At 54.0% G+C, this 15,515-nt stretch overlaps 2 protein-coding genes across 7 annotated transcripts; both read left to right on the forward strand.

The window, feature by feature from the left end:
• The first annotated feature begins 8 nt into the window (after positions 1-8).
• On the forward strand, positions 9-7,012 carry LOC116244327 (SUN domain-containing protein 3-like). Of its 2 annotated transcripts, XM_090150065.1 has the most exons (10): positions 9-2,282; positions 2,619-2,680; positions 2,838-2,884; positions 3,323-3,366; positions 3,591-3,729; positions 4,349-4,433; positions 4,959-5,071; positions 5,440-5,607; positions 5,994-6,083; positions 6,512-7,012. In XM_090150065.1, exons 1-10 carry the CDS (start codon positions 2,263-2,265, stop codon positions 6,617-6,619), a joined length of 876 nt encoding a protein of 291 aa, XP_090006191.1. In that variant the 5' UTR covers positions 9-2,262; the 3' UTR covers positions 6,620-7,012. The 2 variants fall into 2 exon arrangements, with proteins under 2 accessions (XP_090006191.1, XP_090006190.1); XM_090150064.1 differs by lacking the exon at positions 6,512-7,012 and having other exon boundaries at positions 5,994-6,503.
• A 2,563-nt stretch (positions 7,013-9,575) lies between these two features.
• LOC149915963 (uncharacterized) lies at positions 9,576-15,515 on the forward strand. 5 transcript variants are annotated; one of them, XR_016471090.1, is made up of 2 exons: positions 9,576-11,092; positions 12,274-15,515. XR_016471090.1 is itself a non-coding variant. In XM_090150259.1 (2 exons), exons 1-2 carry the CDS (start codon positions 9,821-9,823, stop codon positions 12,275-12,277), a joined length of 948 nt encoding a protein of 315 aa, XP_090006385.1. In that variant the 5' UTR covers positions 9,576-9,820; the 3' UTR covers positions 12,278-15,515. The 5 variants fall into 5 exon arrangements, 3 of the variants coding, with proteins under 3 accessions (XP_090006385.1, XP_090006386.1, XP_090006387.1); XR_016471091.1 differs by lacking the exon at positions 12,274-15,515 and adding an exon at positions 12,154-12,261; XM_090150259.1 differs by having other exon boundaries at positions 9,576-10,764.

Genomic DNA, 15,515 nt, shown 5'->3' on the forward strand with positions numbered 1-15,515 from the left:
CTGGAGAGGGATAGAAATGGAAAATGGGAGAAATGAAAACTAAAAGCAGAACCCCAAGGCCAAATGGTGCAGTCCTTCAGCAAACAGCATGACCCCAAGAACAAAAAGGTGAACCCCTTTAGCAAAAGCCTGAATCCAAGGTCCCAAATTAAACCTATTTAGCAAAAAGGTGCACTCCAATGCCAAATGGTGCACCCTTTTCACAAAATCCTAACCCCAGGCCGAGTGGCTGTGGCTTTAGGCCCCTGCCAACAGTTTATGGGGAGAGCAGCTTCATCAGGGAAAAGAAGACTGCAGTGAGCAAGGGATATATGTGAAGTGAAAAGGGTGACAAAAAAGTTCTTTTCAGATTCTCTGCTCTCTGGCCTGGAAGTCTCAGATGAGGAGTGGAATAAACCCCCACAGTTCAGGAGGAAACAGAGTCCTACTGTTCCACCTGGACTGCCACAAGTCTATGGGGCCGGATGAGATCCATCGAAGAGTGCTGGGGGAGCTGGTGGAGATGAAAAGCCAAGCTGCTTTTCATCATCTGTCAGCCTTCCTCATCAACTGGAGAGGTCCTGGAAGACTGCAGACTTGCCAGCATGACTCCCATCTACAAGAAGGGTCATAAGGAGGATTCGGGGAACTACAGCCTGTCAGCCTGAGCTCAGTGCCAGGGAAGGTTATGGAGCAGATTTCTTGAAGGAGATCACGTGGCACGTTTGATGGGTTTATGAAGGACAGGTCCTGCCTGACCTATCTGATCTCCTTCTGATCAAGTGACCTGCCTGGTGGATGAGGGAAAGGCTGTTAGTGTGGTCTGCCTTGATTTCAGTAAAGCCTTCCACACTGTCTCCCATGTTATTCTTCTGGGGAAGCTGCAGTCCATGGCATGGATAGGTGCACTCTGTGCTGGGTAAGGAGCTGGCTGAGGGCTGGGCCCAGAGAGTGGCAGTGAATGGAGTTCCATCCAGCTGGTGAACGGTCACCAGATGACACCAAGTTGGGGGATGTGTCAACCTGCTGGGGAATAGCAAGGCCCTGCAGAGGGATCTGGATGGGGAGATTACCGAGCTGAAGGCAATGGGATTGAGTTCAACAAGACTAAGTGCCTGGTGATGCACTTTGGCCACAACAACCCCAGGCAACGATATGGGCATGGGGCAGAGCAGCTAGAAGTCAGTGTAGAGAAAATGGACCTGGGGTTACTGGTTGACACTCAGTTGAACACAAGCCAGCAATGTGCGCGAGTGGCCAAGAAGACCAATGGCATCCTGGCCGCATGTATCAGAAATGGTGCTGCCAGCAGAGCAGGGAAGTGATTGTCCCTCTGTACTCAGCTCTGGTGAGGCAGCAGCTTGAGTGCTGTGTTCAGTTCTGGGCCTTTTGCTACAAAAAGGTCTCAGGGGAGACCTTATTCCTCTCCTGCAATACTCCTGAAGGGAGGCTGTGGTGAACTCTTCTCTCATGTAACAGTGACAGGATGAGAGGGAATGACCTCAAGTTGCACGAGGGGAGATTCAGGCTGGATGTTAGGAAATATTACTGCTCCAAAAGAGTGGTCAGACACTGCAATGGGCTGCACTGGGAGTGGTGGAGTCCCACCCAAATGTGTTCAGGGAATGCTGTGATGTTGTGTTGAGGGACATGGATTAGTGAGAGATTTAGGTTAGACATTAGGAGGAAGTTTTTCACTCAGAGGATGGTGACATACTAGAACAGGTTGCCCAAGGAGGTTGTGGTTGCCCTGTCCCTGGAGGCATTCAGGGCCAGGCTGGATGTGGTTCTGGGCAGCCTGCTCTGGTGCTTGGCAACCCTGCACATATCTGGGGGTTGGAAATGGATGATCATTGTGGTCCTTTTCAACCCAGTCCATTCTATGATTCCGTAACTTTCACAGCCCCCGCTAGAAGCACACAACCTGTCCATGCCCAGGACTGGAGCAGCTGTGCAATGGCACAGACATCCTTGCCGGTGCATCCAACAAAGTTCCTCTCTGGGCTCAGAGGTGTTTCTGGGAATTTCAGCCTTGGGCTGGGGCAAACCCATGGGGTCTGTCCCTCCTGGGCACACCCTGTGAGGTCATAGAAGGCATCACTTGGCCTTTGCAGCTGTCAGCTATTATGACATCAGAACCTGCTGTCCTACTTAGCCACGCCGCAGAGGTGTGCAGCAGTGCAGTCCTGTGAGGATTGCAGAGCAGGCGAGTGGGGAAGAGGTGCTCGTGTCCTGTGAGAAGAGCGAGCTGTTCCCTGCATCTGTCAGAGTCAAGGTCCCAAAATGCCGGCCCAGCTAGGCAGGTGGGTGCAGCAGGGCCCAGAATGGGGTGAGGGGAAGCCAGAAACACCACATGCTGCTGGGCTTTCTCCAGCTGGGCAGCCCCAAATCCCCTTCCATGGGCACAGCCGTGCTCCCGCTCTGAGGAGAGCCAAAAGAGGCCGGGCCGCTGCCCCTGTGGCACAGCAGAGCCCTTCACTCTCACGTGTACCACAGGTGCTGTGGCACTTGCTAAAGGGCCCTGGGACTCGCATCTCTGCTGGGCAGAGGAATATGGTGGCAGCCGTCTGCTAAAGGAATCCCAGGAGATCGTGTCCCAGTGCTGGGCCGTGATAATCACTGTCTGATCTCTCCCTTAGACGATGTGTTGCCGAAGAGAGGGGAAGGAGGACTCCCATCCTGCTTCTAGCAGTCCTTTCTGGTGAGTGTTCCTCACCCAAAGTCATCCTAGCAGAGCGGGGGAGTGGGACTGTCCCACACGGCATGTCCCCGCTGGGTCTGGAGGAGGAAAATGGGGCTGCGGGGCTCAGAGTAGTCTGAGCAAACTAATGGTCTCTCCTGACTGATGTCCCCCACAGCTGGAGCCTTCCTCTGGATATTGGCTTGGAGAAATGACGTCCCGCAGGTCAGTGCATGGTGTGTGGCAGAGGCCAAAGCTCTGCTTTTCTGCTTCTGTGGGAACAGGGGGAGTTTGGCCATGGGCTCCTCACTGTTGAAACGGAGGGTGGGCCCTTGAGCCGGGCTGGGGAATCGCCTTGGCAGCAGGATGGGCTTCGGTGTGGATGCATCTTCCAGTGCCCACCTCGGAGCTTGGGCTGAAGGCGGCAGCACATGGGAAGAAGGGGCCTTTGGCCCATCCGTGGCATTGGGGAGTCTGGAGGGGATGGGAAAGCAGAGAAGCAGCAGATGCTCTGCAGCACGGGGAGGGCTTAAGAGCCTGACTTTGGGCAGTAGTCCTCTGCAAACTGCTGGGAAGCAGCAGGAAATTCGGCCAGGGAAGCTCCTTTGGAAGCCCTGGCCGTGCTCCTTGTGCTTCCTCCCACTGAATGCCTTTCTCTTCCAGATGGCATCAGCAGGACCTGTTGTGCATGGGCTCCTGTCTCTGGGGTAAGAACACTTCCTTGCCCTGCACTTGGCTCTGTAGCGTGGCCTGTGTGCTCTTTGCATGCCTTTGCCTCAATGGTGGAAGGCAGCCCTTGGCAAAGCGAAGGAACGAAAGGGGCTGGGAGATAAGGAAGGGCACAACCCCCCAGAATCCTTCACCTCATGGCACTGGAGCTCTGACCTGTGGGGTGGACAGTGCTGAAGACTCGCTGTGCCTTTGCCTTCAGGAGCTCACCAGTTTGGCTGGAGGGGAAGAGGCAGGAGCTGAATGTGAAAACCACACAGCTGTTGGCCAGGAAGGACCTCATTCTCCAATCAGTGTTTGATGTCCTCCAAGAGAATGGGATCCATGGACTGAAGAGAGAGGTAATGGTGCTGCTCCCTCCTGTTTCCTCTCAGCCCTTTCCAGAGACAGCTCTGTGCTCTGGCTGCCTGCCCCACACTTGGCTCTCAGGCTCAGCCTCTCCTGTGTCTTGGAGCCGCACTGCTCCCCTCACTGAGAGCTGCTGCTGGTGCTAGCTGCACAGTGCATCTGGGATGAGGGTGTTCTGTGCAGTGCTGTGAATTCCCCCTGGGTTGGCCCCCAGCCGGGCACCTGCTGAGCTTGCTTGGAGGCCGGACATCATCCCTTCCAAGAGACTTGCAGGGCAGGCTTCTTAGCTGGAAGGGCTGTTCTCCAGGCCAGCTGCAACTGCAGCACTGCAGGGCCTGGCTGGCTCAGGGCATGATCTGATTGCCTGTCCAGGCTGTTTGGGAGATGGCACAAGGCTGGCAGCAAGGGGGTCAGGCAGAGCCCAAAGTCAATTTTTGCTGTGTCTCTGGAGTCCAGTGGCTCATCGGGGCACACTTTCTGTAAGATCCTGCCAGATTTCTGGAAAGACATGGAGCTTTCCCCTAGCTCTTGGATAGGACTCCCTGCTCACACTGATCTTCTCCTGTGTTTCTGCTCACTGCTGTCTCTCCATTCCCTATTTGTTGCCTGCAGGAAATTCTGCAGTTGACACAGCACGCCATTCAGAAAATCATGGAAAATGGCGTCTGGATGCCCAACTGGGCTCTGGAAACCATGGGTATGTAGACAGACACCTTCACTACCCTCAGCTTTGTGTCTAGCTCTCCCCAAAACCTGCCAAGCTCTGCTTTCTGTCAGAGTTATCTCATAGAGCTTTAGAATGGCTGCGGTCTGAAGGGACCTTACAGACCATTGCAGTCCAACTCCCTGCCGTTGACAAGGCTGCCACCATTTCCATCAGGGTGCTCAGGGCCCCATCCAACCTGGTCTCCAGCGCCTCCAGGAATGGGGCATCCATGGCTTCTCTGGGTGGCACATTGCAGGGCCCCACTGCCCACTCCTGACATCCCATCTAAATCTCCCCTCTGAGAATTTAAAAAGCCTTCACCCATGCTCCTAGGGCTGACTGGCTCCTTTCCCAGGTGCTCAATCAGTGGCTCAGGCTGGAACTCAACAGTTCAACAGTGGGAGGGATTTTGCACCCCAGGGCCCTGCCAAGAACTTCAGGGAACAAGCACTCACTCCTTCTCTTTCAGCTCATCTCTGGGCTGTCCTAGTACACATCTCTTCATCTTTATTTCAGGTGCCACTGTTGATGCAGAGAGGACATCCAAGAGTTATGGTGGGAAAGGCTGGAAGAACCACTGGCTTTCTCCACTCTTTTCCACCGCAAAGCCTCCTGAGACACTCTTGCAGGTATGGAAGGAAAAATGGTGACTGTGGGTTCACTGCCTTGCCTTCTGGCTGCAGGAGCAAGTGTGCAGCAATTTCCTTTGGCCCAGCTGTACTGCTCAGCCCACACTCTTCCCCACATTACTGACAGCAGTGTTGGGAAGGTGATGGGATGACAAATGCTGGGAGGGCTGCCCTGCTGGCTCTGGGCAAGCAGAGAAAGGCGACTGACTCCAGAGCTGTTGTCCAAACCTTTGCATATTCCCCTCCTGTCCCTTGACTAGCATTCCATTACAAAGAGAACAGCAGCCCACAGAGAAGGCAAGCTCTTGCCCAGCAGCCAGCTCTGGCAGCTCTTTGCTCACCACTGACAGACATGTCTTTCATTTCAGCCTGATATTTCTCCTGGCAACTGTTGGGCTTTCCAAGGATCTTGGGGCCACGTGGTCATCCAGCTGCCGGAGAAAATCCAGCCCACGGCTTTCACCATCTGGCACATCTCCAAGGCAGTCTCTCCCTCTGGTGAAGTCAGCAGTGCCCCCAAAGAGTTTGCTGTCTTGGTAAGTTTCTGCCTGCTGCTTCTTCTGGAGGGCCCCAGGCAAAAGTTTTGCCATAGAACCCCACAGAGCCCCCAAAGAGCCCCATAAGACCCCACAGCAGCAGGAGCTCCCAGAAAGCTGTGGTGGCCTGCTGAGGAGTGCGACATCCTGACCAAGGGCATGGAGACCCTTGGGGTGGTTACATGTCTCCAGAGGCCTCTGCTGGTCTTTGTGGCTGAGCAGCTGGGAGCAATTGCTCCACGTGCCCTGACTCAGGTTCACCCTCCTTTGTGCTCCAATCCTGCCAGAGCCGAGGGAGGGGGGGAAGGACTCCTGCCTTTGGCCTCAGCATGTTCTTTTTCACACGGCCTGCCTAAGTGTGACCACCATCATCTCTTGTCTTTGAGGGAGTGGATGAGGCTGAAGGTGAAACTCTCCTGGGGTTATTCGTTTACAACGTGGACAGAGAGATCGCCCAGACCTTCCACGTGCAGCAGGTATGGCAAGTGCATGCAGCAGGCCACCAAGGAGGAAGGCCAGGCTGCCTGCAAGTCCTGGGACGAAAGGGTTTGCCTGATCAGTCAGGCCCTGCTGCGCTCTCCAACGTGGCTGACTCCTGCGGGGAAAACAGACGAGGCGGCCGTCCCACCCTTGGAAGCACTTTCTCTTCCTGCTAGAGCAGAGAGAGCAGCAGTGGGAAGGCGGTGTGGGAGGGAAACTGTCCATCCCCCTGCAGGTGTAGAGGGACGATTGCTGGTGGGTGGGAGGAGGGCAGCTGCCTTCCCCCATCAGCAGCACCATCCCGGTGTCCCACCAGCCCAGGGAGTGGAGCAAGCCACGGTTCGGAGCTGGCAAAGGGAGCTGTGCAGATGTGCTGTGGTTCTTCCCACGTGCGTAATGAAGCGTCTCCTCTTTGTGTTGGCAGGAGGAGCCTTGCAAAGCCTTCGGCCGTGTGAAATTGGAGGTGCGGAGCAACTGGGGAAACGCAGAATACACCTGCGTGTACCGAGTAGAAATTCATGGGAATTCATAAAAGACAGCAGAGATTTGTTAGAAGGGAATAATTAAAATAAAATGTTGATTACTTTCTGCCCGCGTTGAGGATGATTACTGGAGCAGTGCGTTGAGGCTGCAGGGCTGAGTTGGGCGAGCGCCTCGGAGCTCTGTGATGTCATCACCCCGCGCCGCGAGGAGTAGGCGGCTATGCGGAAGTGGTGTGGGCCTCGTGCTGCTCCAACACCGCAGGGCAGCCCCGGGGCTCCGAACGCCGCCTCGGCTTCTACTAGTGGGTGTTCGGGGGGGTACCTGGGTGAAAGCCATTCTGCGTTGGTGCCGTGGGGCCACTGTGGTGCTCGGGACCTCTGCTTGGTGTGGGGAGATGCGCTGTGCCCCCCTCCAGTCCGGGGTACATCACTGCCTCGTCCCCCTCCACGGTTTGGCCATAACCCCCCCCCCCCCCCCCCCCAGTCCCTCTTTCTGATCCCCAGGGTCAAACTCTTCTCTCCGTCCCCCTCCCACCTGACCTTTAGAGCCCCCCCCCACTCCAGTTCCCCCAGTCCTTTTCGACCCACCCCGAGTGCCCCCCCACACTAAGTACCTCATTCTTACCCCCCAGGTCCCTTCCCCACCCCCATCCTGTTCCACTCCTCCTATTCCCCCATTCCTATCTTCTCCCCCCAGTACCCCTCTCAGTCTCTATTCTGACTCCTAGAGTCTTCTATCCATCTGCCCCCCTGCCCTCCCCTCCATTAAATTCCTCATTCTGTCCACCAGGGTCCTCTCTTCCCCGCCATCGAGTCCCCTCATTCTTACCCCAAGGTAATTCCCGCCCCTCCCCCTCCCCCCCTCCCCCCATTCCCATAGTCTGATCCTCTTCCCCCCTACCATTACCCCCCCTCAGTCCACCATTCTGACTCCTAGAGTCCCCTGTTGTTCTCCCCTGGATCTCCCCCAGTGAGTCCCCCCATTCTTACCCTAAGGGTTCTTTCACCCCCATCCCACCCCTCCAATTCCCTCATTCTGATCCCTACTGTCCTCTTTGACCCCCTACTTCAGTTCCCCATTCTGACCCCCAGGGTCCCTTCCCCCATCCCATTCCACTCCTATTCTCCCATACTGATCCTCTCCTTACACCAATACCCTCCTCAGTTGCCCATTCTGAACCCTAGAGTCCCCTATCCATCTGCCTCCCATTGAACTCTCCATTCTGACCACCAGGGTCCCCTATTCCCCCCCAGTGAGTCCCCCTATACTTACCCTAAGGGTCCCTTCTCTCCTGCCCTATCCCACCCCTCCAATTCCCTCATTCTGATCCCTACAGTCCTCTTTGACCCCCCCACCTCAGTGCCCCCCTGCACACACTCAGTTCCCCATTCTTACCCCCAGTATCCCTTCCCTACCCCCACCCCATCCCACCCCTTCTATTCCCCTTTTCCTATTCTCTCTCCCCCCCCCCCAAAATCCCCCCCCCAGTCCCCCATTCTGACCCCTACAGTCCCCTGTCCTCCCCCAGTAACTCCCGCTATTCTTACCCTAATGGTCCCTACCCCCCCATTCCCCCATTTTTCCCTTTCTCTCCCCACCCTCCTCCCTCACGTCTCTCCTCAATCCTCCCATCCTCAATCACAAGTTTGGAGAAGCCCTCCAAACTCACCCACTCCAACCATCCACCTGTCTCCAATAGCTCTCACCCAACCACGGCCCTCAACACAACATCACAGCATTCCCTGAACACCTCTGGGGTCGGTGACTCCACCACTCCCAGTGCAGCCCATTGCAGTGCCTGACCACTACTTTTGGAGCAGTAATATTTCCTAACGTCCAGCCTGAATCTCCCTTGGCACAACTTGAGGTTGTTCTCTCCTGTCCTATCACGGGAGCAGATGCTGACCTCCAGCTCACCACAACCTCCATTCACAGAATCACAGTATCACACAGAATGGCCCAGGTTGGAAGGGACCTCAAGGATCATGAATCTCCAACCCCCCTGCTACACGCAGGGCCACCAACTTCCCATTTAATACCAGACCAGACTGCCCAGGGCCCCATCCAACCTGGTCTTGAACACTTCCAGAGATGGGGCATCCACAGCCTCTCTGGGCAGCTGTTCCAGCACCTCACCACTCTCTCTGTAAAGAACTTCCCTCTGACATCCAACCTCAGTCTTCCCTCCCTCAACTTAAAACCATTTTCCTTTGTCCTGCAGTTATCTACCCTTTCAAAGAGTTGATTCCCCTCCTGTTTGTAGGCTCCCTTTAGGTACTGAAAGGCTGCAATGAGGTCACCCCGCAGCCTTCTTTTCTCCAGGCTGAACAAGCCCAGCTCCCTCAGCCTGTCTTCATAGGGGAGGTGTTCCAAGTCCCCTGATCATCTTTGTGGCTCTCCTCTGGACCCTCTCCAACAGCCCTCTGTCTTCCTTGTATTGAGGGCCCCAGATCTGGACACAGTACTCCAGATGGGGCCTCACAAGAGCAGAGTAGAGGGGGACAATCACCTCCCTGTCCCTGCTGGCCACCCCTCATTCCTGGTGTTGGGGATCCTGTTGCCACCTCGAGGTACTGAGCCAAACTGCCACCTTCTGTGTGAAACATGAAAAAAACACAATTCTGAACCCACAGCATCTCAAGGTCCCTTCAAGAGCCCCCACCCACTGCCCTGAGCCCTCCAGTTCTCCCTGCTGCCCCTTAAAAACCTTAGGAGTGCCAGCAGCACCTCGTGCCTGAGAATGCCCAGTGGATTTCACAAGGATGCGCTCATCTCCTGCATCGTGATCACTGGCAAAAATGTCCAATGGTGCTGACCTGAGCTGAGGGCTCAGTGGTGACATACAGGGAAACCTGCTGTGCTGCAGTGTGAGCCTCCGGTCCTGCTGCTGGACACTGCCAGGCGCAGCCTGGCTCTGTCCTCTCTGCACCTCCCTGCAGGGACAGATGGCCGTGCCTGGGATCCCCCCCAAACCTCTTCTTCTGCAGGCTGAGTCACCCCAGCTCTCCCAGAATTCCCACCCCAGCCATTTCTCACGCAGTGCTGAGGAGGGAAGGGGATTCTCGGGGGAGGAACGGGGCAAGTTGGTTGCAGTGCTATCACATAGCCATTTGTGCTGCCCTGTCCTTGCACTGAGGTGGGCACGGGGATGGGGGGGTTATAGGAGCTGCAGAAATGACCGCAGGCAGAAGTGCTGAAAAACGAACGCTAAACATTTAATCATTTAACACACAGAGCAATAAACAGAGAAATGACCGTACTCCCAACCAGTTCCCAGTCTAACAGTCATTCCCCCCTCACGGCTTCCCTCCTCGGGGCCAACACGAAGCGGCTCCAGGTCGGCTTCACGCAGCTCCGAGAGCTCCGCACGGGGACAGACAGATGGAAACCAGCACTTGGGGACTGCAGCTGCGGGACAGCAGCTCAGCACAGCGCTGCTGATTTGAGCCGGGCGAGAGCCGAAGGCGCCCGCTTGACTCCGTGCCTGGCTCGAACGCGTATCGATCCGTCGGATCGCATCGTGCCATTGGCGGAGAGCCCGCTCTCGGCCCCGCCTTCGTCGCGTTCCCATGTCGGCAGAACGGGGTGGGCGCTGCGCGCGCGGTCCTTTCCGTCCGCGGTCGCGCCGTTATTGCGTCATCACCGCGCGAGTCCCGCTGGCCGCGGCTCGGCTGCCCGCGGCGCCGCCCCGCGCCGCGCGCCGTCCCGCTTCCAGGGCCCCCGGGCAGCTGGCTGGGGCTGCGGGAGGAGGAGCGCTCCGTGCGGGCCTTCTTGGAGAGCGGCGAGCACGGGCGGGCGGCTTCCCGCAGGTTGGGGAGCGGGGCGTCCGGGCGGGCGGCGCGGCCCGGCGATGGGGCTGGGGAACCCGCTGGAGATGGGCGGCTCCGGGGCACTGTGGCGTCCCGCTGCAGGCCGCGGTCGCGGTAGCTCATGTAGTTCAGCCCCACCCAGATTGCCTTCTCAGGCTACTCGATGGGCGCTGATGGCCGCCCTCCCGCCCAGGGCAAACCTTGCCCGCGCGAGGCCAGCGCTGTGCGGGGCAGGGCTGAGCACGGGACGATCGCCTCCTACTGCTTGCTGCGCTGCTGCCGCGCGAGCGGGCTGCTGGCTCGCGTTCAGCCTAGCGTCGATCCACACCTTTTCCACTGCGCAGCCTTCCAGCCGCTCTGCCCCAAGCCTGCAACGATCCCTGAGGTAGTTGTGACCGAAGTGCGGGAGCTGGCATATGGTAGTGTTGAGCCTCGTGCCATTGGCATCAGTCATTGATCGGCCTGCCCAGATCCCTCTGCAGGGTCTTCGTATCCTCAGGCAGATAATGGGGATGCCGTAGCTGAGGGGCGATGGGAGGAAGGGAGGGGAGCATCCAGCCTTGCCCCGGGCAGCCTGTGGACCACGTGCTGTGGGTGCCAGCATGAAGCTCCTCTGTCCGTCAACACGGGAGGAGCAGCAGTTCTGGCTGCAGCAGCAGGAACTCAGTGCAGCCTTGTCCTGCAGCATAAGAAGATGATGACAGCCATGGAGTGTGAGTGCCTCAGCAGTGTCTGCAGCCTGAGCGGGCTGGGGAGAGCAAGGTGTAGGAGTCCTGAGGAGGGACGCACAATGGCAGCATTAGTGGCAGGATCAGCTGCTTCCTCCTCCCCTCCTGCCAGCGTGCATTGGTTCCTTTGAGAAGCGCCCCAGAAGCCAGACCCCATTGTCACATCTGTGGGGTTCCACAGAACACACAGACATGGGGATGCTGTGTGTTGGATTGCTGTTTACTGCAGAGCACCAGCACAGGGCAGAACTGGGAAGATGGGGATGATGAGGGGGATGGTGGGGATAAGGAGCCGTGAGCTCCTCAGGTTGTACCAGGGAACATCTCCATGCGTTTGTAGCTGTGTGGAGGTGTGCGTGTGTCCTGCTGTAACAGAGATGGAGGGGATGGCACTGACTGAGGGGCAGTGACCGGAGGCGCTGTGAAGCGGCCGAAGTCAGTCTGGCCACAGCACAGACAGCACTGCGGCTTCCCATCTCCGCGTGAGGCAGCTCTCCGTTACCTCCGCGAGGAGCGCTGTGCTGCTGGCACGCTCTGATGATGTCACGCAGCCGCCCGGCCTGGGTTCACTCTCTGGGTGGCGTGAACGAGTCACCATGGAGCTCTCTGCCTTCTGTCAATGCTAAGGCAAAATGTGGGTTTAAACCAAGGCAGTGTAACATTACTGATTACAGATGAGCAGCAGAGCAGTTGCCTGACACCCCTGCAGTAATAGCAGGTCCTGTTGATGAAGCAGCTTACCCATCCCTGTTGGGCAGTGGTATCAAGGCAACACTCTTCAGATCTTAGTTTTCCTTCTAAGGATTCTGTATAGCTGACATTCACTGCCTTGCATGCCTTACCCCCGCCCCCCGCACCCCCCCACCAAGGCAGCCTTGGAAGGAAAATGATTTCTTATAAAGACTTAGAACCACAGAATGCTTGAACTAGTTTTGCTTTTGCAAGCAGCTTAGTTTCAGGCTAAATTGAACCTGGTAACTGCTTTAGAAAGAGTTTGAGCATACTTAATTAGCAGCTATTGCTAACTCCATTCTTTTTACGTTTAGAGCTCACCAGGTGAGCGTCTTGCATGCTGCTTGAAGCCAACTTGAAAAACAACACCAAGCCATTATTTCCATGGACAGTGAAAGTTTGGCACTCACCCCTGTGTATCTGCTCTTTCCTAGGTGAATCTAAGCAGTTTCGACCAAGAAAACTCAGGCCCAGCAATGATGCACTGTGTGCTTCCTTCAATGGAGAGCTCTTAGGAAGCATGAATCGCTGCAGTTCTGATGACTGCCTTCCACATGACAACAATGATGGGGTTAGAGAAAAAAGCACTGGGATGGGCTGCCCAGGGAGGTAGTGGAGTCACCAATCCTGGAGGTCTTCAAGGAATGTTTGGATTTTGTGTTGAGGGACATGGTTTAGTGAGAAGTATTGGTGACAGGTGGATGGTTGGACAGGATGATCTTCTAGGTCTTTTCCAACCTTGGTGTTTCTGTGATTCTGTGAAGGAGCCCATCCACATTCCTGCCCTCATTTCTCCTGGCTCTACTGATGATGTTGACCTGAGTCCACCAGACATCACAGTTGTTAGCCTGGATTGTGACCCAGTGTCTTTCCAGTGCAGCCCATCTCAAGCAGAGTCTGAGTGCCCGGACAGCAGCACCTCCATGAGGAGCAGGTCAGCATCGCTGAGGAGAAGCTGAACTTTTTGGAGGAAAACCTAGTCAGGCGGCCAGTTCCAGGCACCAGGTAGCACCACAAGCTCTGAGCCAGTCTTTCCATTCCCAGAGGAGTCCATTCTTTACTCTGAACCTCTCTTGCTCTTCTGTCTTTTAATGAGTAAAGGCACTCTCATGCTCAGTCAGCACCTTGACTGGGTCATTCAAAGGGACTGGGATCAATGTAAAAAACTGCAAGGCACTTCAGCTTGCAGTGATATGGCTTTCAGCTGTTTGCTGGAGAGCTCTGGGTTTGTTCCCATGTTCTATGGCTTTTGGGTGTCTGCAGGGAGAGATCTACTATTTTGTATGGTAGCAAATAGCATCCTGGTTGCTGGTCATTAAAATCCCAAGCTTCCTGGCTGCACTTTTGTGATGCTTTTCAGTGCTTTTTGATGCTCTTCGATGCCTTAGTTGTTCCCTAAACACCTCTGTGCTCCTACAGTGTCCATGCCTGGCTCCCATCTATGAGCTGGACTTGCAGATCATCTGCAGACCTGTCATTATCACATTGCAGCAGGAAGAGTTCACCCTGACTAACATCAGGCAGTACTGCTTGGTCTGCAGACTACTGGCTGCTTCTTCATCTCTTCAGCTACAATAGCATCTCTCAGGGAAGTCAGATGCAGTCATGCTCTTCGAATTCTGTGCTTGATTAAATCCAAAGCAAATCTTTACACTACAATGAGCAAACCATGCTTTCTACCAAATAGGCAGGGTTTGTGCCCCAGGATTTCAGGCAGGAGAAGGGCTGGTATCAGCCCAGGGCAGGATCTGGGTCCCCTGGGGACAGCAGCCACAGCCCCTGTCCAGTCTGCATGGTGACCCTGGGCCATCCCTAGGGCACTTTGTGACCCTCCCCTCCTCTGCACAGCCCCACAAGGGAAGGTCTGGGGGCAATGCCTAGGTGCCCCTGGAACAGGCCAGGAATCGTGCCCTCTATCCCATTCATCCCCAGGCCCTGATGCCCAGTTCTCAGGGCTCCAGGATCCCTCAGTGTCCTGTTCCAGGGCCTCACCACCCTTACTATAGAATCATAGAATGGTTCTTATCATAGAGAACTTCTTCCTTATGAAGAATCTAAAGGGTCCGTTCCCTCCTTTGTTACAACCCCCTTGAGAAGGTCACTCTCAGGTCTTTCTGGAGCCTTCTCTTCTCCAGGCTGCACAGCCTTAGCTCTCATAGCCTGTCTTTGTAGGGTGGTATTCCATCCCTGGGACCATTTTTGTTTAATCTTGTTGGTTCATTAGTAGCAGACATTCTATATAAAATGTCCTAAAAGATGGTAATGTTTCCTTTTGCAATTCTGGCATGCATGTTTAAGATTCAGTGCATAATTTAAACTGTGTGACACACTTTGAACTTAACTGCACTGTAATTGTGATGCATTGATTGCTTTCATTTTGTCAGGTTGAAGGGGCAGCATAATATCCTTTTCTCTGCTTGGTGTAAGTGGTAACAATATATACGATTTTCTAACTTCTTAATCTTCTGAATCTATTGACAGAGCAAAAGCTAGTGAGGATATCTATGAGGTTTTCCTTATCTTTAACTCTATGCAAACCTACAATCATTAGATTTTGTATAAAAGTGTATAAAGATGAATATACTTTTTTCTTGGAGAACTTTATTTCCCAAACAAGCAAATGCTGAAGGCTTCTGCTAAAGCACTTTGCTCCTGCTGTTCTAGTTCGGATATGGAGTTGCTGGTCCTGCTTTCTTAGGCATCCTCTAGAGATCATTTCCCTTGAGATACTTAATTCTCTCATTTGATCTATTAACTTCACAAAGACAGACCAAATTTCTTCAGGCACACTTGCTTTTCAAGAAAAATGAGTGAATCAAATATGCAATACTGAAAATATCCATATACAAAATACAGAGCAAAGGACATTAAAAACATAAAATCAATTCTAAATCATGTTTAACTTTTACTTAGTATTCAAACAAGATAACAATTTGTTCAACCTACTGTAGCTGAGAATGAAGTGTGCCTAATGCACTTCAAAATGAACCTCTGTTACTCCATCTATCCTACATTATTCTCCTAAGTGGCTCTGAAACCAGCTCTGTGAGATGGCGACTTAACTGATCCTATGAATGGCAGACATCTGTGAGTTTATTTATATTCCTTTCTAACCGTGCCTGAGATGCCACAACTTGCAGCATACAACAGGAGGTATCTAAAATAACTTCTGCTTTAACTTAATGTCTCTAGCTATAAATCCTTCAGTTCTGCACAATTCCTGCTCTGCAGAGAGATAAGCTTCAACAATTAGGGTAAGGGAACTTCCAAGAAAGGGAGGGCAGGACAGAAACTTTAAGGCAAGAGCTCCTACGGATATTTGAAGGTATTTTCATGAAAAAGAGCCTTTTGTGTTCAAAGCACTGCACTTCTCTGCAGTGCTCAAGCTCACCTATCAGGAGTGCTATGAATTTGGTCTTTCCAGTTTCCTTCACCACCCTGGTAGACTGCAGCTAACCTCAATTTCTGTTGCTCTTTCTGACCCATGTCAACTACTGCTTTCTTCTGTTTCTTTGAAAAATCACTCTTGAAATCATCTCTGTCATGTTTTCAGAATACATTGTGGCATTGCACTGTATCCAAGAATCTATGAAATGGAAGATAAGGGGCTGCTTTATGATGCACTTTGCAATAACTGAGGCAAATAATGACTAGTTTTGGAAGCTTAAAAAATATT

Source organism: Phasianus colchicus, chromosome 14, assembly GCF_987193195.1.
Source record: "Phasianus colchicus chromosome 14, bPhaCol1.hap1.1, whole genome shotgun sequence".
Classification (NCBI taxonomy): Eukaryota; Metazoa; Chordata; class Aves; order Galliformes; family Phasianidae; genus Phasianus; species Phasianus colchicus.

Coding starts and splice junctions, on each gene's coding strand:
- LOC149915963 (XM_090150259.1), top strand. CDS start 9,821: ATGACCGTACTCCCAACCAGTTCCCAGTCTAACAGTCATTCCCCCCTC.
- LOC116244327 (XM_090150064.1), top strand. CDS start 2,263: ATGCCGGCCCAGCTAGGCAG. Junction 2,283..2,618: donor ATGCCGGCCCAGCTAGGCAG/GTGGGTGCAGCA, acceptor TCTCTCCCTTAG/ACGATGTGTTGCCGAAGAGA. Junction 2,885..3,322: donor GGAGAAATGACGTCCCGCAG/GTCAGTGCATGG, acceptor TTTCTCTTCCAG/ATGGCATCAGCAGGACCTGT.